The following is a 25,696-nucleotide window of genomic DNA, read 5'->3' on the forward strand; positions in this document are numbered from 1 at the left end:
TTAACTCCAATCCTGTATTCTAAAAGGAATTCTCATTAATTACAGAGCATTTGTAGCAAACATTAGCAGAGGCAACAGCATTATCTGTGGCACTATGGTGATGTAGTCCCATCCCAACTGTGGCACTGCTGTCTCTTCATGAGTTGAGGGATTTCTTCCAAGCAATTTTAACTGTTATTTCACAAAATACAGAAATATAAACCTTCTTCACTTCCCAAAGTTAACACTGGGAAAATAATGGAAGTGCCAATGAATATTTGAACAGATCCTCTTTTGAATCCCACTTTTTTATTTTCTAGATCTGTTTAGAAGAACCTTTCCTTTACAAAAAACGAAACAGAATAAAAAAGCAGCGTATTTTCTTCATTCTCCTATAACTGAACTGACTGAAAGGACAGAGGCTGGCTCCATCCTATCACTACCTTTAGGAGGAAATTTCACAGTTAAAAAAAAAGTCTGGTTTTGATACTTGCAGCTATTTTCTTTCCCAGACTTGCAAATTGTTTTCATTTTATAGATCTCCATCATAAATGTTTTTGGCAAGGTTTACTACAATGTAAGGAACAATTAATGAAGAATTTCCTCAAAGTCTTAAATTTAATAGGTAATCATTGCTAATAAAATAATGACTACTTTAAAAAGTCAAATAAAACCAATGTAAGAACCATGGCCAATAGAATATTACATAAACACACAGCAAACCAGCTTAATACAATTATATGTATCCGTTTTCTGTTACATGAAAGACTGCATACTTTAGTACATTGCAAATAAAGATTCTGATTTTAACTTCAAATACTCACTTTATATTTACTATAAAAATATTAAATTAGATTTTTGAAAAGCAATCCTCCAGTCCAGATGCAATCTCTAACACGTTAACTGCACAGAAAACACATTTTTTGGGAGCAACTGTAAACCACAGAGGAATAAATTCTTTCTGATGCAAATACTTATCCACCAGAAACAGACTGGCTTCCTAATCTCCAGGTTCCTTCTCAATGCAGATACCTTCCCTCATCTCAGTTCTTCCTGATGTTTTATTCCCATATCTTGTGCAAATATACGCTCCAGAAAGTTTCACAGGCAATTTCTAAAACCTTCTGCCTTCAGCATACCTAACAGAGGTATCAAGGTGCTCACTTGTAAAGCTCCAGCAGTCTGAGTTTACAACCTCAGGAAAGGTGTAAGGTCAGTGTGTCCAGCTCAGAAACTCATTCCCAGGGCTTCCTAGAGTGCTCTGTAGGGCATAAATACAGTAAGCACATGGGCCTTTTCATACTAATGGCACTGACATGAAAACACTTCAGAGTTAAACTGCATATCTGTAGAGAGAGATTGTGATTTATTTGTAGTTCATTAAAAATATTTTAAAAATACAGGACTTGAGGTCAGCTTCCTTTACATAACATGCATTGACAATGCAAACCATCCTTCTTCTTTTTGCTTTTCTATCTGTAAAAGAAGAAATCAGTTGAGATTAATATACAGTATATTTCCCATAAACCTGTGTGTTAGGACTGTTGTCTGCCATTGGCACCATGGAGGGAGTCACACCACCTACTTCAAGCCATACCTACCTTAATAATTTCAGATTTCCCTTCTAGGGATCTATAGCTTGCTGTCAGGATAGCAAGTCCTGGACCATAATTCTGTTGTTCTTATCAGTCCTAATTTAGGTTATTTTGGACACCAGGAAATAGGTCATTGATATGTCCTCATGGTTGCTTTCAAGCCTATAAACAGCTCATGACTAATTTATCAGTCTGTACCATTGCAGATCTCCCTGTGAAAGCATCTCAGCACAGTCTACCCTTTTCTTTGCACATCGGGAGTCAGAAATCTAGACTGGGGCTTTCTTTACATTTGGATTGATTCCTCCTTCAGCAACTGACTTGTGCAACAGCTAGGTAATAGCTTGCTTGCCTCTTGTCTGTGGCTCTACCATTATGTCATAATCATGGCTTGAAATTCTCTGGAGCAACCAGGGAAAGACTTCTAAAGGTTTCCAGTTCTAACACACCAAGATTCCACAGCAGAAAAGGGTTACTTATAAACAACTCTGTGGCAGAAAATAATGACTGTCACTAATTCTCACGTCTCTTCTTACCAATTGTCTGTAATCCAACCTGTCACTAAGTGATTGATAATAGCCTTGGTATATTTAAAACAGGACAGATATTGCCTCCCTTCATCCATATCATGATTATTTTTTCCATTTTATAACAACATATTAAAATTTTCTGGCTGAAGATTTTTCAGTCTCACCTTTGGTCTTTGGCTGACAGAAGTTAATTTGGCACTTTCTGATGTGGCACTTAAAGGTTTGCTGGAGTCTCCTACAGTCCTGGAAATATTCAAAGTAAGATTTAAAAAGTGAAAAATGGAAGTGACTACTAGAACATTATTTCTGATCCTGAGTTAAGACCCCTCATCAGCAGTCATCAACAACACATCTCATCAGTCTTGTGTCAGATTGCAGACATTTTAAATACAAACAAAGGAAGTTGTGAAAAAGCTATTAGACCTTTGTCCCATTTGCAGAATTTAATGTGAGAAAGTAAGGGAAAATCCACAAAGCCAAAAAAACACACTGCAATTTCTCCATTGTGTTCAATTTCTGTTGCATCAGTAATTAAGATACAACAAATATGAAACAGTAAAGGGTGAAGTTTTACCTTCTTATACTGGTCATACTGGCATGAGGAACACTGCCATCCTTGGAGCTGTCCGCAGCCACTGCCATGGGAACAGACACTTCAGCTGTCCTCCTTGCATTTTCTAGGTGATAAATAATTGCTTGATTCTGATGAGAACACAGCAACATTGCACAACATTCATTTTGTTTTACCATTTTTTCCAGAGGCATCACAACCTCTTTCCAATTGCACAAATACACAGACCAGAAATAAAACATCAGGTTAAACATCAACCTCACACTCACTTTCTGAAAAATGACTGACAATGAAAGCAGAGACTCAGAGCAACTACAGACAATGCTCACATATATAGAATGATTCTTCCACAGTTAAATTTTCTGGTTTTTGGCAATTACAGGCTTAGAGACTCCTGATCTCTCACCTTTGTTCCTTTAAGATTTTACTTACTGTGCTGAATTTACATTACAACAGCCAAACAAGCATTGCAAGTGTTATGAACTGACCCAGGAGTCCTGCATGGGCACCTGCATGTAAATGCCCACACACTGCTCCCTCCTCCCCCTTCTTCCTCTCTCCAAATCCCTCCCCCCTTATACATCCTCTGTGGTTTCACAAGGGGAAAGGACAGGTGTCTCTGACCTGTATATGGTCACAAGCAGTTCTGCTTGTAATGACAATATGAAAAGAAAGCAGCCCTGACCTCCTGCAAAGTAATTTTTTTAATAGTTACATATGGCAGCTAATCTATGAATCTTGAACCAGCAAGTATATTCCCTAAGCTAATTTACCTCTTTACATGACTGGAAGCTCCTTAATAGAAAGGAAGTTATTCCTTTCTATTAGCACAGGCAGTAACTCAGCAAGACAGTCTGATGGAAAGAGTACCCAAAAGACAGAAACTAAAATGGGGTTGAGAGTAGGATGACCACTCTGCCATAAATTTTAGAAGCCTGATGTAAATACTTCAGTCTTTTTCACCCAAGATTCTGCACGATAGAGAGCTGATTAAAAAGCCCAGTGCTGACCACCAGAGACTATCACAATCAATTAAGTTGAAAAAGACACCAGAGATCATCGCCTCCAACCTTTGAACACCACCTTGTCAAACAGACCAAGGCACTGTCTGCCATGTCCAGTCTTTCCTTAAGCACTTCCAGGGATGGTGACTCCACCACCTCCCTGTGCAGCCCATTCCAATGCCAAACAACCCTTTCTGTAAAGAAGTTCCTACTAATGTCCAAATGTAGCACCTGTTCTTCAGACAAGAACAAAGCAAAGAACAAGCTTAACATGAAGCACAGTACTTGCAGCAGACTAATTACTAAGAAGATAACTTTAACAGAGGTTTAGCTGATACATTTTTAGCTCTCTGAAGTAACAGGTGTTTGTACCACACAGGCATTAACAACAAGTGTACTTCTGACCACAACCACTGATCCAGTGAGATAAGGACTCCCCAAAGGAGAAAAACACTGACTAGTTTTTGTTTCTCCTGAAGCTGGGTACTTACCAGTGTAATTCAGGGATGGGGTTGGAACAGGAGACAGCATTGGAGGGACCATGTCAGCAGCAGCTGATTTCTGCTGGTCTATCAACTGCAACAGTTTATCCCGTGCTTCTGTGCTCTGGCGATTCAGCTCCGCTATTCTTTCCTCCAAACTCTTCGATGTCATGAGATGACTCTACTTGGATAATGGGATAATTACTTCCAATGAAATATTTACAATTTTCACCCTAAAGGAGGGCACACAATATATTTCAAGTACTTCTATGCATTTCATTTTCAAACTGAAAGTGAATATAATTATGTAGCTCTTCTGTGTAAAACCTGATTTTGGCCCTTTTACTGTCCTGGATCTAAGTCCTCAACTGATTAAACATTACAGTATTTTATACTGGTCTTCCCTCAAGTAGGAAAAATACAGCTCTTGTCCATATAATTTGAGAAAGAAAAAAAAACCCAACCCTCACCCAAAAAAAAAGCCCCTAAACCACAAAAAATCCCCCAAAACACAACCACCCACCCCAAAAAAAAACACCAAACCCAAACCAAATAAACACCCAGCAATTAACTACAATTAAGAATATACTTAATCAGAGACACACATATTCAGGAGGGTGTGGGGAAGCAAAAGCAGGTTTCTGGCCTAAGTGTCCTGGAACACATATTTATGCCAGGTTTTGATTTCTTTGACCTCTTCCCTCCCTCTCGCTAATTGCTTCCACAAAAACAACACTTACTAATGGTTTGCATCAACTTGTACAACCAAATGACTAAATATTACACAATATACCCCAGTGTGGAAAGTGACAACACTCTCAGCCTACATTTAAATGAAGAAATTAACAATCTTTAGGACCCTTAATTTAAGAGTCAATCAGCCACTGTGATAGAACAAAAGACAATAGCAAGAACAGGGATGTTTTTGTGATGTTAACTTCACTCACTGGGATCCTACTGAGTAACTGCTTAGCTGCAGGTTGATTTTTTTCCTCTTAAAACGGAAGCCTTCAAGGTCTCTCTTTCCCAAAATCTTTGGGATTTTCACAGAAGAGGACTGACAAGACATACCCAACAAGCACATACACTATGATCAAACATTTGCAAAAGATGTACTTGCACTAACTTGAATCTCATCTGCTTTTGGGTCAGAGTAGCAGAGGAGATGTATGACATGGCTTTAAATATGCATTTTACAAGCTTGACAAGAAGCTGGGGGGTGGTGCAGTGCTTTCACTGCTAACAGCATCCAAACTACAAGAGCTTGGATCACATTGCAACACCGCCTCTTTCTGCAGAACCCATGTACAACATAGGCCCAATATAAGAAACTACTGCTGATTTGCTTATGGAATAATAACAAAAATCACAAGTCTCCAAGCAAACAAATAGTAAGTGACAACATGAAATACAAAAAATCACCAGTAAACAATGGGAAAGCAGATCAGCAGAAAGGAGATCCAGCCTTCCTTTTCTGTTCAATTCTGACCTGTCCTTGTGAAGAGCCTGGACTGGGATCTGTATTTAGTGTCAAGTCTGGCTGATGCAGACAATCACTTTTGTCTCCAGGGACACCTCTGAATTTGCTCAGTTGAGCTTTAATTAGAGCATTCTGCCGTGTGAGCTCAGCTATTTGTCCCAGCAGATCACCATTTAGAAGGAACTCTTCAGCTATGCTGTTTTTCCCAGTGTCACCCAGGCAAGACAGATTGGTTTTCTCACGGGAACTCTCTAAGTCTTTGTCTGCAGGAGGAATTGGCTGCCTTTGAGACATGGGGCAGTTCTCCTCAGTTGTGCTCTGTGTCCTCAGGGAGGAAGGTAAGCTCCTTTCCTTGCATGGTTCTCTTTCAGTGGACTGGGAAATGGCTGCAAACACTACAAACACGAAATAAAGAAACAGTAAGAACAGTGACAGGAGATCCTCACTGAGGAGACTAACAGTGACTTTATTGCATCAGGTTACTAATAATCAAGTAGGAATTTGAATTGTAACATCTGGCCTGAATGGTGTTATGGTACTGATCAAAACCACTTTATGCAATATCCCGCTGTAAGAATTCACTAGGTGAGTATTTCCTATTGCAAACAGTCTTAGATTCAAATGATTTAATTCAAGATTGACCGAGTAGTCACTAAGAAGATAAATTGTTTTGAATTTCTTAGCTGACAGATCAAATACTACGTCTTAGTTAAGTCTTCAATTTTCAAAAATTCAGTTACCTTACCTGATAAACTAAATTTTCATTTCAGTTTTGATATTTGTATTTGGTTATTAACAAAACTTTTAGGATTCTAAAAGAAAAATATACAAGACTTTTGGCATGATAATAAACTAACTACTTAGCCCCTAAAGAGCAAGCACTGTAACCAACAAAAGTAGTGAGGTATTTTTTGTGGTTATCATCAGCAAAGAGATAATACACCACAGAGACTTGTCTACAGTTACAGCACTGTCTGCTGCTACATGCTCCAGCAAAAGTCCAGACTTTTGTTACCAAAAGCAGATTTTCTATGCTTCATGCACCAAATAGCCCATTCCTTCACAAGCTTTAGTTTTTGCCTCTTGAGCAGAGATGAACACTTAAAAATTTACACTCAAGTGTGTTTTATGAAGCTATGAGCATAAAGAAACATTCATTAAGTTTAACATTTGTTGGGCCATTTAGCATCAGTCTTAAGAGAAGAACAATATATTTTAGAAGAATCTTGGAATACAGTTCTGCATTGCTGTTTCAAATGACAGAAGAAATCTGACAGTTCTCAATGGGACTGAAACCAGACATAGCTCTTTGTAGAGCAAGACCTTCAGTTCATTTCCTCCAGATTGTTTATGCACCTCCACACAGCACAGCAGCCCACCAAGTGGCTGAACTGGATATAAACTTCCAATTGCCCAGCCAACTCCTTAAAAACCAAAAGGACTTTTGGTTGTTTTTCTGACTTGGAAAAGGCTTACAGAACAATAGCTGAAAGGGAGGAAAAAGGAGGAAAACCCCAAAACCCACTCCTGTACCCTTCCTTCTTGTCAGCCACCATCACTCTGGATGTAATGGCCAATTTGGCCATGGATGTAATTATCTGCCTCTCAACAAGGGTGTTATCCAGGCCCCTGGCACGTCCAGTGGGATGCATGTGCTTTCAGTGACAATTGCAGCAGGAAACAGCTCAGTTTTAGAATCACAGAGTGCTTCTTTCTGCTAACTTCAGTAAGGATAAATGAGAAACACCTTCCCCAATCACTCTGATGAAATTTCTTCCTCCCATGAACTGGAACTGAGCTATGGATACTGACACATGACTGAATTACCTGGTTATCTGGCAACACAGTTTGACATAAAATTTCCTCAACCATTTCCTGTGTATTGAATGAAACCCAATGGGAACCTGGCTCCCACAGCTTCTAAAAACCCCTTTGCTGAGAAGATTGGCCCAAAGCAGGAGCACACAGCCTACAGACATCCTGTTGTGTCTGCAACATTGCAGAAATAGAAGTTCTAGGCTTCAGTGGTCCCACCATTAAAGGTGATGGAGGCTGGATTACACCATCAGCAAATGGAAATCTGAAATGATGTGCTGTAGGTCATTGACAAAGAGCTTCAGCAATCACACAAATAAGATAATAAAAATGAGTACAGAATAAAAATGTCAGCCTGGATTGTCTCTGGCAGGACTGCTGCCAGCAGATGGAAAACAGGAAGTGTAAACGTTGTCCAGCAACAGGCATAGTAACAAAGGAAATGCATATCTGGGTGCACAGTAGGATATTCCAGCTACAGGGCCAATATATCTAGGCATACAGATGAAACATTTTCCATGGAAAATACATCTTCAGAGGTAGTGTGAGATTGAAACAGTAACATACAACACAGACTCCTAAGTCTACTGCAGTCAGAGATCTCACCATTTGGGAGGGAAGACAATTCCTGACTGCTTTTCTGCTGTGGTGGGGACAACAGCACAGCTGGCTGGAAGACGTGAGCTGGGAAGCTTCTACCAGGTCTCATATTACCTGAGGCACCTGGCCCTGGGTGACATGTGAAAGGAAGTTCTTCCTGTGGAAATTTCAGCATATTTTCCCTAGTGCCTGCTTCAGTCCTGGGCTCAGAGTAGGTCAAATCAGGTTTTTCTAAAGAAAAAGAAGAAGCAGGGATAAAAGTTAAACAAATGAACAAAACAAACCAAACAAACAAAAAAAAGGAACAAAAACTACTTCTAGCAAAATAGCAGTGTGAAAAAAATATCAGTAACAACTTCTATGTTCAGACACCTGAAAAGACAGACAAGAGTAGAGTATGTTCCACACCTTTCTTCTGATGTCCAGGTACAGAATTCTTTCACTCAAGCAAATTAGAAATCTTTACTGGCCATAAGAGCAGGAAGAACTCCTACACATAGCCTCATAATTTCAGGACAGTAGCATGAGATCTGTTTGTAGCTCATGCACAAGACTTACAGATACATGACTTGAACAGGTATCTGAGCTGCATTTGGCAACATTCTTTTGAGAAAATCAGACTTACGCACTTCTCCTAATCTCCCATATTATAAATTTGATGGCAACAGAGATGTTAGAAAACAATTCAAGGCTTTTTTGAGCTCTGTTTACCTTATTATAATTTAATTCAAATGAGACATCTCTTCAGTTAAAAAAAATATTCTTCCTTTAACTAAGGAAGAGATTTGAAAATTCTAGTGCTGTAGAATTGTTGAATGTGAAGGTTTGGGTGTTAGGTTGGGGTTTTCTTGACGGGTGCTTTTCTGACTTTTGGACTTTATATTTGGGGGGTGCCTTCCTTTTGTTTGCTTTTACAAGGCCTGGGTCAATCACATAAAAAAGGATCTGGCATGTGGCTTCTTCCAAAGAAGAAAATCCTTCCAGGAAGAAAGCTTTTAGCTACAGAAGATTCACAAAACCAACATTTAACTATGGAATACAAGTAACTCTGAAAAATCTTGGGAGTCTCATAAGAAGTTACTGACCTTGGGAGCAAAAGCAATGCATTTAAACAACTGACCAGGAAAGACAGCTGGGAGGAAACTCAGTGGTGAAAGGTGGTTAACAGTCCAAGGTGGATCATGTTTGGTTAGTCTGGCCACCAATCTACTGGCTCAGCTTAGCCTGTCTCCATGTCACACATCACTCAGCTGGTCACTCTGCTATCACACAGAGTCACAAACACCAAGTGACACCTCTCTGACTGGTTGGTTCCGGGTCTCAGCTGCTGCTGTTTTGGTCAGCAGCGACCTCCAGTGTCTTATGGAAGAACCGACGTCTGACTGTCGGGCTGCTCAGCAACAGGAAGCTGAGATGCTGTTTCTGTTGGGTTTGACTTATTTGGGTTTCTGGAGTTCTTTTAAAAGCCTCAGAATGAAACTGACTTTGGAAGCCACCTTAATGGGGAAAGCTACTCTCCTCTTTTGCTTGTGCTCACAGCAGAACCTATGGCCTGTGAATTTACAGAAGTGACATTTACACTCTTGCAAGAGGAACTTGTGCAAGCAGGCATCTATTAAATACCAGATTTTCCACTACAGGGATAAAGTAACAACTCCCCTTTCATCCTTCACGCATTCATTGTACGCACCTTGGCTGTTTGTTGGGCCTCTGCTTGCAATTCCAAAATGTTTTGGACTTTGTTCTCTTTCAGATTCTACCAAAGGGAGGCCTTTAAATGCTTGTGTGAGACACATCAGCTTTTGATCTGTTACTGTCATGTATTGCTGAAGCTTCTTCTAAAGGAGGAAAAAAAACCCCATACACAATATTACAGAAATTTGTGTTCTACCAACATCATTTAGAAAATTATATACTACAAGAAGTCCTGAGAAGAAAGTTGGCCTCTTAATACTACCACGTGATTCTGTAGGATTTCAGTGAGAATTAAATACTTTTGTTTCCATGTTTCTCACTTACAAATAATTTGTTTTGCCTTTTCTTACTCATGATGTTACTTCCTCTCTAAGGTTTCTTAATTGCATCATTCCCAAATGCAGCCAATCATCAAATCTCCCTCCACTGGAAACTAAAAAAAAAGGAAAATGTAGTATTACATCTACTCATTGCTCCAGCAGCATTAACAGTATAGAAGTGTGAAGGAAGATGCCTAAACTTTTAGATGGATAAAGTAAAGGTCAATTTCACAGAACGGGCACTTTCTCAGGCTTTGAAGTTAAATGAAGATAAACAAACAACTTTCCAAGCATTTCATACCCATACCTGCTACTGTAATTCTTGGGCTCCTCATTCAGTTTTATCACTTTCTTTCTGTTTATGGTTAAAATCTCCAGAACATGAGACAATGCACCTCAGCCCATATTTGCAACAGAACTCAGAATTCTAACACATTATCCTGATGGCTAAAAAGCAAGGGGCAGGGGGCTCAGTACCTGCATAGTAATGTTTTCTTCCCTTACTTGAAGGACCTCAGCAGTCAGAGCATCAATCAGTTCCCTGTGTTCATTCAACATCTCCTTCTGCTGCTGCCTCACCATCTCTTTCTCATGCAGCTGCATTTCAGCCTAAAGATGGAGAAAATAACTGAAAACTTACTATAAACCAATACAGATTCATATTTGAAAACAGGAGTCATTAAGACATCATAATGTAACAGCTTTTCCCACTACTGCAAAACTTCATTACTTTCATGACAAAATCAAATTATCTCGCTTTGAGAACTGTCAGAGAGCTTACTGTGTATCTTTGATCCTCCAGGACACTGCAGGGAATCCTTGCTCTTCTGCCTTTACAGGCTATAACTAAAAGCATTTTCTCTTTGCACAGATACAGTGTCTTAAGTCACTGAATCTTCATGCAGGAATCAAATAATTCCAGGTGTGCTAATGCATGTCAGTTTCCCATGCTTCTTGTGCCTAATCTTTAGTTTCCCTAATTCATTAATGAAGACAATTTTGACTAAGTAAAGGAGAATGTACTTGTTTTCTAATGTTTTCCATCACAGAGAAAAAGTTCTAGAGGGTTTTAAAGGTATGATAACCAAACAGCTCTGCATCCACATGAAATGAATGAATGAATATTTTTGAGACTAATTCATGGATGCTGCCACTAGACACAAAGACAGGCAGATACACCTCCCTTAAGTATATGAGAGGCAAACCATCCATTTTCTGTTTCCTTTCCAGCTAGAGAGAAAAGTTGTTTTTTTTTTTTATTGATCCAAGTGAAGCATGCTGGGTCAGAAAATGGATTAAAAAAAAAAAACTGTACCTGGTATTCTCTTTTCAGAAATCAAGGACATCACAAAAGAAGCACTTCTACCCTGGCATCAGCAATGAAGCTTCTGATGCCTTAGATCATCTGGATGAGCTACTGTATCTACTAATCCTACACAGCACTAACCTAGTCTTGGAGGACAAGCTTCCAAGCAGCTCTGTCTTACATTTATGCACAGGGAAACTATCAGGGTTAACAGCTATTCCTATCCCCAGGTAGGATTTAGGTCTGGTATACCCTGAAAGAAGTATTTTCGTCCCAGCCCACTGCCAGGTGTGGCTCTAATCATGGGAGCTCTAACACTGCACCAGAATATGCAGCAGACAGGGAGAAAAGAGCAGCACAGAGCCAGGGAATATGCCCATACTCTTTTTGTCATGTGGGTCTGCCAAAGAAACAGCTTTCTCAGCAGAATGAGAAAGCTGATTAATTCTAAATCTGGAAGGTGATCTAAAAATTAGTTTAGAAACCAAGGCAGATTTATCCATTTCCCTTTAAGAATTTCATATGGTTTTGCAAACATTTCAGAAGTTTCTTTTCCTCCTTTTCTCTAGCCTCTTCCATAGTCATTATTTCCTTCTTACAGGTGTTGGTTTGTTAATCACTTAATAAAAACACTTTAATGGAAGATTCCTGAATTCAAGTTTCTCTTCCTACTTTTTAAATACAATTTTAAGAATAAATTAGGCAACATCCTTTATTGCAACCCTTCTGATTTTCTGCAGCAAAACTGGAAGGAGAGGAAGGGAATCTCTAAAAGCTTTGAAACCTCATGAAGACTGACTGTCTAATTGACTGTTTAACTAAAATCAGGAGCTTCCTAAATATCCCCTGCAAAGTAATTTTTTTAAAAAAGCACTGTCAGTTATAATTCAGCCATTGGAAGTCTGCTAACTCTGTTGGCTAGGCAAGACAGATGGTGCACACAAGTGCTTGATCTATGTCTGGCATCACAGGGACCAGCTTTTATGAAACACTCAAGACAAGCTGGGCTTCTTCCCAGCAAATTCTCAAATTATAATTGCAATTAAACCTCCCTGCAAAGGAGAAAAGTCACTTTAGAATATGAATGCAGTATCCATCTCAAGCAAGCCTGAATACAATTAACCACATTATGCAGCTTGATGACTTTGTAATATTGCTTACTTAAGAATTTAGGTAGTAAATTTTGTGTGTGGCAGACGATTATGCAAACAATCAACTTCTGGAAGGATGGAATGGTAACAAGAAAATGAGAGTAGCTTTGGAAGAGGTCTGTGGGTCAGGAATAACTCATTTCTGTAGAAAAATTAAAGATTATCTAAATAAGATTATAACAGCAATTACATTTATAAACATAAACTGGATTCTATTAAATTGATGTATTCCTAATAAACAGAAAATATTCTACAGAATGTTACAGAAAAATTCTAAGATCCTTCCTTAGGATCTTAGAAGAACCAAAAGAAGGTTCCTTAGGCAAAAGAACCAAATTTAATTCTCCGCTTTGGTATTACAATTTTAACAAAAACCAAGCATTATTAACTTGTTTTAAAATGTATGACTTTCTCAGCTGAAGTCCATCTTCTGATGGCAGGTGCTTTTCACTATTGGATTGATTATTTACTATTTACTTCCAGGACTTAATCAAAGTAAATTCTTCCATACAGATTAAATCAGAGGAATACAAGGATTAAGTTATTATACATCTGGTAAGAAAAAAAAAATAGAATTTTAAAATAAGATGGGTTTCCCCCTTTCAATTATTATACCTTCTGAAAAGGAACCAAAATTAGACAGTTACACATTCATGAGAGATCTATTACCTTTGGTATGAAATAGAGCATTAGCATTTAGATAATATATTCTGCTGCACCTATTAGGAGTGCAGGAGCTGTCATAAACTAGTTTAAAATGTCACATAGACCAAATGAATCTGTGAGACACTGCTGCCCCTTAATAGCTCTGGGATACAGATGAACTAGAACACTTTTTGATTTTCCTTTTATTAAAAAAAAAAACAAAAAACCTTCTACATGGAACACAGGTGATCTTCTTTATGGAATTCCATTCATTCCCAGCTGTGCATTGTTACAGTGAGCACTTCAGGTCATTCTTGCTTAAGGTAAAGTTTCTGTTCTGGACAGTAAAAGAGGACTAAGGAATCCCTCAAGGAAAATAGGGGATTTGGGTCTACTGCTCTCATGACAACAGCATCACCTTTGGGAGGTGAAGGAAGAAAGTGAATTTGCAAACAATGCTGTAGTTATTACCCTGCTACAACTCTGAGTATATGTAAATAATAATTTTAAATTATTTCAATTGGTATTTTCTGCCCTTAGATACAGAGACTTCCACTGCAGTCAACTCCTCCTTTTTCACTAGGGATACCAATTCCTAACAAACCAGTTCCCGACAAACCAAAAGTTTTAAGTCCTAATTGCATGCAAACCTAATAATAAATAATGATAATCAGAGTTCAATGCAAAATGCTTGGAAGCCAGAAAAGACCAAAGTTCCCATCTGTAAAATAACTTTACACCCTTCTTCACTCACTCTCCAGGAGCAGTTCTAAGTCTCTCACCTCTTTGAGATAGCGCATCAAGCGACAGAGAGCGTTCACCAGTGACAGAGTAAACCCAGATAGGCCTTCACTTCTCTCTTTTTTTGGGACCTCACGACCTGTACATCGCTCATATTCCTCCAGTTCATGCTCTACTTCCTGGATCATGTGGCTGAGAACATCTAGGCTGGGTTTGTTGTCCCTCTGAAGGTCAGTCTGGATTAAATTAGCTGGAGAATCACCTCTCTTCTGTCTTGCAGAGCTCTGTTCAGCTTGCTTTCTTTTCACTGAAGGAGAAGAAAAAGAGGTAATTGGAATTTCAACTTGTTTTAGAGATCTTTGCAGTACTAATGAAATTGCATTTTTTATTGAAGTAAATCAAAGGAAACGTCCTCTCTTGCCATAAGATGAAACAGACCATCAAAGAATGTCCCCCAGTTATTCCAGCTATTTTCAGATCCTTAAAAACACATTTTTTGCTGCCACAGTAGTACCTCTCAAGCACAATTGTTTGGTGCTTTTATCTTGGATAGACCTGTTTGTACTTTTCTCCTTTCCAGTTAAACGCATGGAAATAGTTTGCTAATGAAAAATGTCAGCTGCTTTCTTGTACAGAGTAAGCAACTCTCCTTTTTCATGTTACACCTTGTAACTGATGTCAGTCCCCTCATACAAACACGCAGAATACGGGGACTGAAATGCATCCTTAATCTGTGCAGCAAAGAACACAAATCTGGATCAGAACAAGAGAAGTCCTGCACAGGAGAGAACTCCATGACCAGCAAGGTAATCTGCAGCCTCAAAGGGCTGTTTTATGGTTCCCAAATTCCCATGGACTTGGCTTTGCCAATGAACGTGCAGAATACAGGGGAAATACACTCGACAAGGAGCTGTGGAACATCCAGCCTGAGAAATGCTCAAGACTCAAGGACCCCCTCATCAAACTTTGGTATTGGTCCTACAATGACTCCCAAAAATCTCTTCTAACCCCCATTTTCTTACAACATTAAGGACCTTGGATAAAGGGCATTTTATTTTTAAAAGTACTTAACTCTTTGCTGCAATTTGCTTTTGTTTCCTTGAGTTTGGGTTCAGCACTTGTCTCACAGTGTCACTGGAGTCTACAGACTCTTCTTCATCTTCATTCTGAAGTCTTGAATGGGTTCTCTTGATTACACTGGTAGCATTGAGGGCTGATTTAAACACAAACAGAAAAAAGTACATGTGAAATATTTCACACATGTTCTTAATAGTAGTATGTTATAGAGTAACTTTATAATAAGAGCTGGCTTTTTAGTCTGGAAATATATCTGAGCCAAATTAGCATACATTTCTGTCTCTAACCCCCACTCAGGAAAGAACTCCAGACAGAATCCTATGAACAGCTCAACAACCTTGCTGTGATTTGGCAAACCCAACCTGAGTGATCCAATGAAGGAGAAACATTTGTTGGAGTCCGAGGCACATTGGATTCCTGTGATAAAGTGGTTTTTCTCATATTCTTTTCAACCCACAACGGAGAATTCACCAAGGAATTTTCTTTTCTCAACAACCGATGTAGCCTACATTCAAAACAAGAATAACAGTGAATTGTAACAGGACAAAGGCATGATTCCAGATTATCTGCCTTGACAGAGCTCCTAAAATTATCTGTAATTGCTCAGGTGAGTTCCCTGCTCACTTTCATTCCCAGTCTCAATGTTACAACAAGGCCTTTCCCTGGAATTCTGAGATCAGGAAAGGAGGGCAAAGGGAAACAGAAGAACTAACTTAACTATACACATTCAACACCCTTTTGACTCCACCCATTTCCAGTGTCAAACAGATGGAAACCCGAATGGATGTATTTGTACTGACCTGTCAGAATTGATGCTGGATTTGAAACCCAAAACATCATGGTGTCCATCTTCTTCTGATAATGCCTCCTCCTCCTCTTCATTAAGAGCCTTCTCAAGAGACAAAGAAAACAAAATAGAATTCAGAAGAAGTTAGAGATCAATTTAATGGAATTGTCTCAAGAAAAAAGCCAAAAACATTGGTTTTAATCTTCCTCCCCAAAAACATACGTAAAATGAAAATACCACACGGAAAAAAAAAGGGTCATATCCAAACCCCTTTGTAGGAAGTTGTGGGGGACTTTAGTACCTAAGAAACACTGATACTGACAATTGTCTCTGAAAACAACACAGCAAGTGACTAATTCAATAACCAATATTTTCTTTGTGTGATTTATATTAAATACGAAAATCCATGCAAACTAGAGGATAAAAGCTGTTAAGGCTGTACCAAAACAGAGACACAGCAGGCAAAATATGGAAAAACAACCTGAATCCATACCATTTGTAACATTTCAGTCATTTGACATTACAAGCTAAACAACTTCATAATGAGACCTGCAAAATTACATTTATAGTCTGAGTGTAAAATGCAACCAGAACAAAATACAATCCTATGTACTACATTTATAGCTAAATACAAACAACCAAATTTGGAATCAGGGTTGCTCAAACTACCAGGTTTCTGAGCAGCTGTGTAGGTTTCACCAGATAGCCTTTAACTGTGATTTTTATAGGCACATAAGAACTCCCAGAAGCTTGGCACACAATCAGTACCTGTTTCTTTTAAAAATTTCAGCCTATTCTGCAGCTTGCATCCAGTGACACAGCTTACAAAGGTGCTGCAGTTCACTTGTCATATTAAAAAAACCAGAAAAACAAATGCCACACCAAAATACCTAACATAAAAGTACCATATCTCAAATTACAGATATTTTTTGTAAGATAGTAGGAAATGGAAGTAGAGAACTGTGGGAATATGACACCATCACTTTTGCTCCTAACAGCCTGTTTGGTGTTCATCTGAGGGAAGTTTTCTGGGAGCACCATATGCCTATTCTCAAACCCCAGTGAGCATTCCTGGTACAATATGCATAATATTATCCTTATTAAAAGAAAATGGAGCACAAAGGGAAACTAAATTAAGTTTTATACAATTTTAAAATGTTTACAACAAATCTCAATAAAAATGTAAAATAATGTGAAATATTAAAAGTTAAACCTCTAGGAGTCATCAAGGCTGTGGAGTGTACTGGGATACAAATAGCTGTGTCCCCATATATGCAGACATAACTGGTAAATCAGAGACATATTCTGAAATCTGGCAATTAAGTGACACAGAAGTTCTTCTCTTAGACTGTAATCACATTGTACTCTTTCTGGGAATTCCAGAATTTAAAAGGGAGGGCATGCTAATGTGAGCGAGCTTCTACAAGACACAATTGTATTTGTTTCTCATATCCAATAGTTAAATCAAAAAATCACAATTACCAGAGTCTCACAAAAGAAACTCACTTCTGTTTAACCATGTCTTCTGTGAATGTTATCAATAAAAACCAATTTAGTTCTGCTTGGAAACTCTTATCTTTGAATAGTCTTATTTTGTTTAAACAAAAAATCCACAGGATGTGTATGCATGGAACAAAATATACATTACCTGGGAATCCACGACAGATTCACTAAGGATGGAAAGCTGACTGGGAGGATGACTTTTTTGTACAATGGGTCCTTGAGATGATTCTAGGTCACAGTTAGGAGCCATTGTTACATTAGGAAAACCTAGAGGAATTAAACAACACAGGGAAGAACACAGAGGGCTTGGTCTGTACTTATGTTGCAGGACTTTGTATTGAAAATCAAGCTCCTGTACTTCACAAAAAGGGTCACAGGGATGTCACTTTAAACAACAACCAAAGACCAACCACAGGGTTAATTTAATACACTGGACCACGTATCCAGCTTTTGGCCTTCCCACCTGCATAAATTCACTTGTGCAGAAGCAGCTTGCAAGATCAAAGTCACCAGGAACAAAAGAGAATGGCAGCCTACAGAGAAAAGCCCCTAGGTTTAAGATTTCATATACAGACAGCCAATCCTGCCTTCCAGCAGCACAAGGATCCACAAACCAAATGAAAAAAACAGGAAAAGCTGATACTGCTGATAAATCTTCAACCATATCCAAGAACAAAGAGTCAGCTCATGCAGCAATGAGAATCAGAACTATTGCAGCAGCTCAAACTAGTGCTCTGCACAGGCCAGTAGCTTGGCTGTGAAATGGTGAGTGGAGGTGTTTCAGAGCACCTGATATGAAATTCCACAGTGGAGCAGTACAGTGGAGTAACCAGCCATCAGTCACTCTCCCCTGCCACAGGAGGTGGTAGCCTCAACTGTGTTTCAACCAACATGAACAGGGATCAATCACACCGTGTTAGACAAGGAGATGAAAGCAGTTAAAAAGAATGCTTTGCAAAGCAAGACTATTCATGGAAAGCAAGGAGATCATCTTAAATGTGCTACCACATAGAGATGAGATGTTCTACCTGTTCGTGTGCGAGGAGCATCCTCAAGCAAGTCTTTTGCCACAGCCATAACCTGACCAGATCGTTCCAATACGTCTTGCCAATGGTACTGATCAGACAGAATCTGAAAGTACAGTGTATAAGAAAACTTTACATTGAGCAGACTGATCACTTCCATTTTTTTTTTCTGGTATTGTTCCTCTAAACCAAGAGAACAGCCAACAAGAGAACATTTGCAAAGTTGGTATTGTGCAATTAGATTCTAAATAAGACAGATCAGAACACCATACGTCATTCAGTGTAACTAGAATTCATAATGTTTTTCTGAAAAATTAAACAGTTATTACTTCTGAGGCCCCATCAGCACTGACTCTCTTTAGAACAAATCCTTTCACTCCTTCTTCTCTTCCCAGCCTGACACAAGAGGCTGGGTATTTATGACATGCTCATTAAAAAAGCATATATAGTAATTAAAAAAAAAAAAAAAAAAGCAGCATTCCTAATAATTTGATCTAAATGTTAAGTCATAGAACACTTACCTACATCTGACACCCAAAACATGTACTATTTGATTATATTCAAACCAATTCAAGCAGACTTGTTTCACTCAGTCTCGCCTCCTGAAAACCCTACCTAAAACTTAAGCCACATACCACCAAAAGTTCCAACAGAGGTAAACACAGCTGACTACATGTGGCATCAGAAGACATTTTGGGAATCTCCAGAAGATACAGCTTCTGTATTCAAATTCTCTCTCTAGTATTTGAAATCCATCACAACAGGTTCCTCCTAAGGAAGGATGTCTTGGGAGTGCAAAGCAAGAGGCATCCAGTTACCATGAGCCAAATGGAGCTGACTGGGGATGGGGCTTTGTGAGCAGAACACAATTTAAAGCTCCTCACTGGTGCCTGGCTTCATTCAAAAGCTGGAAATTGAAAACTAGTAAAATTATATCCCACAACCTGGGGAAAAGGTAGATATTTTTAAACACCTGAGAGGAGATATGTAAGTGATCTCCTTCATCATGGTTCATCAAATTGATCCAGAGACTGTGAGTACTTCAGAAGACCTCATAGAAAAGGCTCATGTATACCCTCTACTCTAAATTTGAAAACTGACTGACAATTTTAGTTCCTCCAAGAATCATAAGAAACTGTTTTGAAATGGTTTCACAGTACTCCATACTGTTATCTCCACAGAGTTCTTTTCAATGTCCCTTGGTAAGTTTGCTGGCTTACATCTAGCCTCATACAAAAAATTCTAGGCAATGGCATTTCACTTGTTTTTCCTCAACCCCCTATTTTACTACATGCTTTGCTATGTCAAAGTATCCCCACATATCTGAGTTTATGTTTTTCTAGTCTTTTGAACTTGATTGCACTGCAATAAATTAGACTTCTCATAATAATTTATCAAGTCAGTGAATATTCATCTTTCAAGCACTTCACAGATCTCATTTTTCAGACCACTGTTCAATTTTCTCATCTGATACAAACCAAATCTAGTATCTCCATCTGACATCAAAACAATAGAGGTTTTTAGATAAAGTTATTATACTAGATGGGCAGAAGAAAAAAAATATAGAAAGAAAAAAGGAAAAGAGTTTATATGACTAATTTCCTGAAGATAATTAAAATTAGAGTGATGTGTGTCATCAGACAAAAATTATCCTGATTAGTTTGTTTTTATCCTCCTCACTAGATCTTTTTTGGCATCAGTAGGTTTCTAAGCTCTACCCTCCTGCTGAACACGTTATGAACGTTTTTAGAGCATTGCTCCCAAGGTAGATTAGCTCACATTTGCTTGTGATGAGAATAAAAAGTGGTATCATCCTGTAATCCCTTTAGGCCCATTTACATGCCCTGGACAAATTCACTGAGCAGTGTGCTTTGTCCCAGTTTAGTATCACCTACGAATTTCATTAAAAATCACATTCCCTCCTGTTTCAGATTGTTATCAAAGCAAAATAAACAGGACTCATCCTAAAATCTCTCCACTACAGTAATCTATTTACCTCTACTATTTGGTGTAATGCACTAACATTATTTGTTAAGTTGCTAATAAGTTGCTACAGGACCGATCTGTGTGGTACCTACAAATTCACAGGCCTAAGTTTCAGAGTAAACTCATTATCTTTTCATTCAGATTTTTATGCAGATGAACCCCCAAAATATTAAAATTTTGCTTATCTATTTTTTAACTCTTTTGTAATGTCTGTCTGTTCAACACACAACTACATGAGAAACAACACCAATAGCAACAACTCAGTTTTTGTCTTTGAGTCTTTTGCAGTTGAGCAGGATTCAAGAGGCTTAGAAAATTACACTCACAACACTAAAAGAAAAAGATCACCAAGGTAACAGAGACAAGGAAACAATTCGCAGTGATTGTGCTCTACTGGGAGAGACAGTCTTCACAGTTACTTGGAAAACAGGACCTGGCAATTAACAAGATTTAAGTTAGGGAGAGGTGAAAATAGTAACTCTATCTATTTTGTTTTTCTCTACACACAAGAAGACATCAGTGTTTGAAACAGCAGCAGCCAGGTTTATTTCAACTTGCCTGGCATAATTTCCTTTTGTCTTCCTTTTCACTGATTCAGAAGTAAACACAGAGTAAACTGAATAACTATAAAGAGGAAAAACACGCAGGAGGATGTGAGATTTGTACATTTTCACTAGAAACAGCAACAAATATAGAAGACTATTTCCTAAACATGAGTTTCACATCTGCAAAAGAATGAAGTCATGTAATAGGTAGGTCAGCCAAGTATTAGAAAATACGGTCAAATCTACCTTTTGTGTAACAGAACTTATTTCTGCATGGAAGTATTATTGAAACTAGGCTGCATTAGGGAAAGTCATGTAGAAGTTCACAGTGGTTTTTGAATACTCTGCTGAAATATCCTTGGCAGAAAAGTACCAAGGTAACTGAAGTCCAAGTCTGAGGCTTAATTAGTGAAATATCCATAATACAAAAAATCTACTGTGATTGCAGAGAAACAGGGGTGTAATAGAAAACTAGGTGGTGACCTTCCGTTCTAAGTATTTGCATTTGTTTGTCTATGCCTGAATGTTCTCAGAGATCAGAAAGTGACTTCTGAAAAATTACAAAAGACAAAACAATGAAGATTGTGATAGTTAGTCCACTGCACATTTACATAACTAGCAGATCATGTTTATTTTGACTGCTAAGTGAACATTATTCATCATTCTTTACCAGCAGAAACAATTCTCAGCCTGTTCCAGTACAGAGGTCTGAAAGCTAATTTTCAGATGAGTTTTCTTAACACACGGAAGGAGTGACCTGCACATGAAAAAGGGGAAGTACCACCACTTTTCAGTGACAGCTACTCTCTGTTAACTAGGCTTAGGTTTACTGCTACAGTTCAATATTCAAAAGTAAATTCAGTAATATATTTACAGTCAGAGTGCTTTAGAATGCTGATAACAAGCTTTTCAATCCTCAGATGACAAGCTTGTCAGCCATAGCTCATCAATCTTTATTGCATCAATTTTCCTCCCTTAACAACTTCTTGCCTCACCCTTTCAGCCCCCTTGGCACTGCACTTTCTCTGTTTAAATTAACAGTGTGCCTCCCTGATAGAGAAATGTTCACATTTGCATCAAAGAAAAATGTCAGACATGAGGAAGAAAAGGCAAGCTGGCAATAAGAACCCAAAGAATACACATACTTTTTACAACAGTTGAACTCTGCAAACAGTTCCTGTTCAGATGAAAAGAGGCCTGCAGAATTACAAAGGGCATAGCCAGGCAACCTGGGTAAAATGTGCAATTCTAGGTAACAGCTGGTTTGTCAGACAGTCTACCCCAATCCCTGCATACATGCAGCACACACAGCATGTGCATATATGAAATCAAGTTGTCCAACAAGAGGAGCAATTGTGGCTTCCCTGTGCACGAGCAGTTTTCCAGGAGTGCTGCAGATCACCCACAGCAGGCTGCAAGTGCAAATTTAGCTCTCACCTCACGCATCAGAGCCAATTTCCTTTTCTCCAAGGAATCTGCATCCAGTTGCCTTTGCTTCTTCCATTTTCTGTTCAGTGCTTTCTCTTGGAGTTCCAGATGTGCCAATGCTTTGTTTTTTGATTTGTGTATTTCACGGCGACGGAGCTACAGAAACATAAAAGAAATAATTTCAAAAATCAGTCTTAAGCAAAATTTGCAGAGCAAAACAAGCTCTTCTTGATTTTATTGTTCATGCACCAAACATTATTTATATTAACTTCACAGTAGTGCCAATGACAACCTCATAAGCCATCAGTATCATCCAAATTTAAAGCAGTTCCAAAGGTGAATGGGGGAAGTCTCAATTTCTGTCTGCCCTACACCACTGACTCAGCAAGAGTTTTCTCAGCTGTAAAGGGAGGCAAAACCCAAACACTAGCACTTGTAAGGTGCATAAAAGGACATTGTCCTGATTTAACATTGTCAGTCAACACATAGTGTCTCCCTTCTTCTAACGATTATACAGAAAAAAATATGGTTTAAATACAAATTAAAGAAATTAAATATGTGAGGTGCTTGCTAAAGTCTCTAGAAGCTATCAAGGTAAACACTTGTAGAATCAAGTCTTTCTCTGCTACTGTGACCATTTGTCCTGACAAACCTGTCAAAACGTATCATAATAGCTCATACTGCCTCTTCCATCCTGGTAAGTAGTGCTATCAAGAAAATGTAAATACACATCTAAATACATGTAATTAAATAATTGTAAATACACATGATCTGTTTATTGCAAAGAACTCACATACTTTGCAATCAACAGGTCACTCAGTATAAAGAAATTGTCTTAAATTGTTTAAATGGAAATTGAGTATTTTCAGAATTAGAGAGGTTCCTACACATCTTTCAGTCCTTCCCAGCAGAAGTAAGACCCTCAACTAATCCACTGACCTTTCATGTATTTATGTTTTTATTCTTTTATGATGGCATGCAATTTATTGAAATAAAAACTGCAGCTACTGCTTCCCAGTGGGAACAGGAAACTGAAGAACACCAACTGCCAGACCTGGGGATGCTCAGTATCATAAACAAAAACCTAGCACTAAAGAGACAACACATTCAGAAGCTCGAAAAAGAGATTAAGCATTGGCAGAAAATATCCCTGTAAGCAAGATAAGCACTTTTTATGTCAGACAACCAGCTAAATGTCCTTGCCTCAGGGATAGAGCAGTGACTGATATTAAACTTACAATATCCTCAGGGGTTGCACGGTGCACTGTCAAATCATGGACGGTACTCTGTGAAAAGGAACCGGGGAACACGTCAAGAGTCGCAACTGAGGGCAAACTTTTTTTTTAAGTTTTATTAAAAAAAAAAAAAAAAAACCAAAAAACAAACCCCAAACAACTTTTAAACTGCAGTACAATTAGCCTAACACTATACTGCTGTGCACTTTCATGGCGCTGCAGAGCGTTCCACCCTCGGCGAAGCAGCCGCCAAAAACGAGACCTCCACCAAACCTGAGCGTGCTCTTTCCCCAGAAGATGCAGGAGGCCTGGCCTCTACCAGGGCCAAGGAAACCAGAGGAGCCGTGTCCCTCTCGCACACGCCGTGTCTACCCGCCCGAACCCACACGCAACCCGGGCGTTTCCACGGCGCAGCCCCTGCAGAGGGCGGTGGCTCCCCCAGCCGTGGGCACGGAAGCTCCTGCGCCTTTTTTTCCGGCAGAAGCCGCCCGGCAGCGGGGAGAACTTACATCCCAGTCCCGCTTGGCCGCCGCCGCCTTTCTGGGGCCCTTCCTGCCGGCGGTGCGGGGCCGCGGCCCGCGGAGGAGCGACATCGCGGGAAGGGGCGGGAGCGACGCTGCCGACGGCACCGGCTTTGCTCGGCCCGCCCTGAGGGGAGGGGAGGGGAGGGGCGGAGCGAGGCCTCCTCCGCCTCCTCTTCCTCCACCTCCTTTTCCTCTTCCTCCTCCTCTGTTTCCCGCCCGGGGGTGCGCTGTCGCCGCAGGAATGGCAACGCGGCTTGTGCGCCACTCGGGCTTTCTGTGAGGGAGCAGCCTCTGCCCCCGCTCGCCCTCAGGGTTGCAGGGGACGCCCCCCACCGCCTCCCTTAAGCAGAGCAGTGCCCTGCCGCTCCAGCCCACTCCACGGGAGCTGCTCCTGGCGTTGTCAGTCGTCTTCCATCTCGCCTCGCCTTAACTTTCCTACTTGTTCACGTTGCTATTACCCCTCCTCGCTACAAATACCCTCCAGATATATCTCTCAGTGTCCCTCTGAGGAAGCCTTGGAATTTTCCCCGTGCGAAAATGTATTTGAGATGCTGTTATAGGTGGTTCAGAGCAGAATGTCACACAAGCCATGAAATTAAGGTGATATGAAATTAAAAAATGGCCCTTGTTTAAATGTAACAAACAGATCTCGTTAGCTGTGCCACCGAGGAAGGGTGTACCTCGGAAGCCACAGGAATTTCTGGTTTCCGTAAAGCAGCTGGTGGTTCTGAAATGAGTCATTGAGTTCACAGGTGGGTGCAATATATTCCCTACAGATTTACCCCATTGTATGCCACAGATCCTCCACTTCCCTCCACACAGGTGAAGACATGATGTAATTACTCCAAAAGGTTACAGTTAACATTTTGTGCGAAGTGCATATTATATGACTGGCTCTTTGCAAAGGAATACTATATGTGTTATGTTGTATTAATTAGTATTACTGTATTAACCTTTTTAAAGTAGTGTGGTAGATACAGTTTTAGGTTATAACATAATGCTAAAATAGAAACTGTGTGATGCAAGATATTTTTTTAACTAGCTCAAGAAAATGATGAGATAATCAAGAAATTCTTCGCAGAGAGATAACAGCAACAAGACACCTAAAGAGTTACTGCCTCCTTATTGGAAAAGACAAACATTCTTCCACCTCCTCTCCATCTTTAAGGAGCCACCAGGATTAAGGGGAAGAAGTTGACAATAACCAGAGAACACCCTTTGTTTGAAAATAATTTATGCATCATGTATGAATATATGAATATGCAACAGGCTACTGCTTTTAAGGGTTAATCCTTTGTTAGCATGTGTGCTTTCAGGGCTGAATTGCCCTAGGACTGGACTGTCCATATTTCTTTTTTTTTTTATTGTCCTTTATTGTCCTAACTCTGATTGTCCAAATTCTTATTACTCTACTTTTATTACCATTTTATTACCATTAAACTTTTAAAATTTTAAAACAAGTGATTGGCATTTTTCACATTTTGTGTTACAGTATGAACATAATATTTTGTCTGTGGGAGCTGGAAAGTGAAGGCAGAAGGTTTATCAGCTTTTCATTCAAAACTTCTTCCATTTCACCAAGATTTCCTGGTGCTTAGGGTCCCCATCAGTGCAATTCTGGCTTTACCAGCATCACTGTAAAAAGATTCATGTGAAGGTACAGATGGTAGTG

At 39.3% G+C, this 25,696-nt stretch overlaps 1 protein-coding gene across 3 annotated transcripts; it reads right to left on the reverse strand.

Moving 5' to 3' along the window:
• On the reverse strand, positions 1-24,166 carry SPICE1 (spindle and centriole associated protein 1). Of its 3 annotated transcripts, none has more exons than XM_053970159.1 (17): positions 24,010-24,166; positions 23,504-23,551; positions 22,275-22,421; positions 18,310-18,412; positions 17,427-17,548; positions 15,792-15,880; positions 15,354-15,496; positions 14,987-15,127; positions 13,956-14,221; positions 10,549-10,680; positions 9,747-9,894; positions 8,171-8,287; positions 5,651-6,036; positions 4,171-4,342; positions 2,679-2,781; positions 2,269-2,347; positions 1-1,455 (listed from the first exon to the last, which is right to left on the reverse strand). In XM_053970159.1, exons 1-17 carry the CDS (start codon positions 24,091-24,093, stop codon positions 1,402-1,404), a joined length of 2,334 nt encoding a protein of 777 aa, XP_053826134.1. In that variant the 5' UTR covers positions 24,094-24,166; the 3' UTR covers positions 1-1,401. The 3 variants fall into 3 exon arrangements, with proteins under 3 accessions (XP_053826134.1, XP_053826133.1, XP_053826132.1); XM_053970158.1 differs by having other exon boundaries at positions 1-1,240; positions 8,063-8,287; XM_053970157.1 differs by having other exon boundaries at positions 8,063-8,287.
• Positions 24,167-25,696: the final 1,530 nt, after the last annotated feature.

Source organism: Vidua macroura, chromosome 2 (genome assembly GCF_024509145.1).
Source record: "Vidua macroura isolate BioBank_ID:100142 chromosome 2, ASM2450914v1, whole genome shotgun sequence".
In the NCBI taxonomy this organism is placed as follows: domain Eukaryota; kingdom Metazoa; phylum Chordata; class Aves; order Passeriformes; family Viduidae; genus Vidua; species Vidua macroura.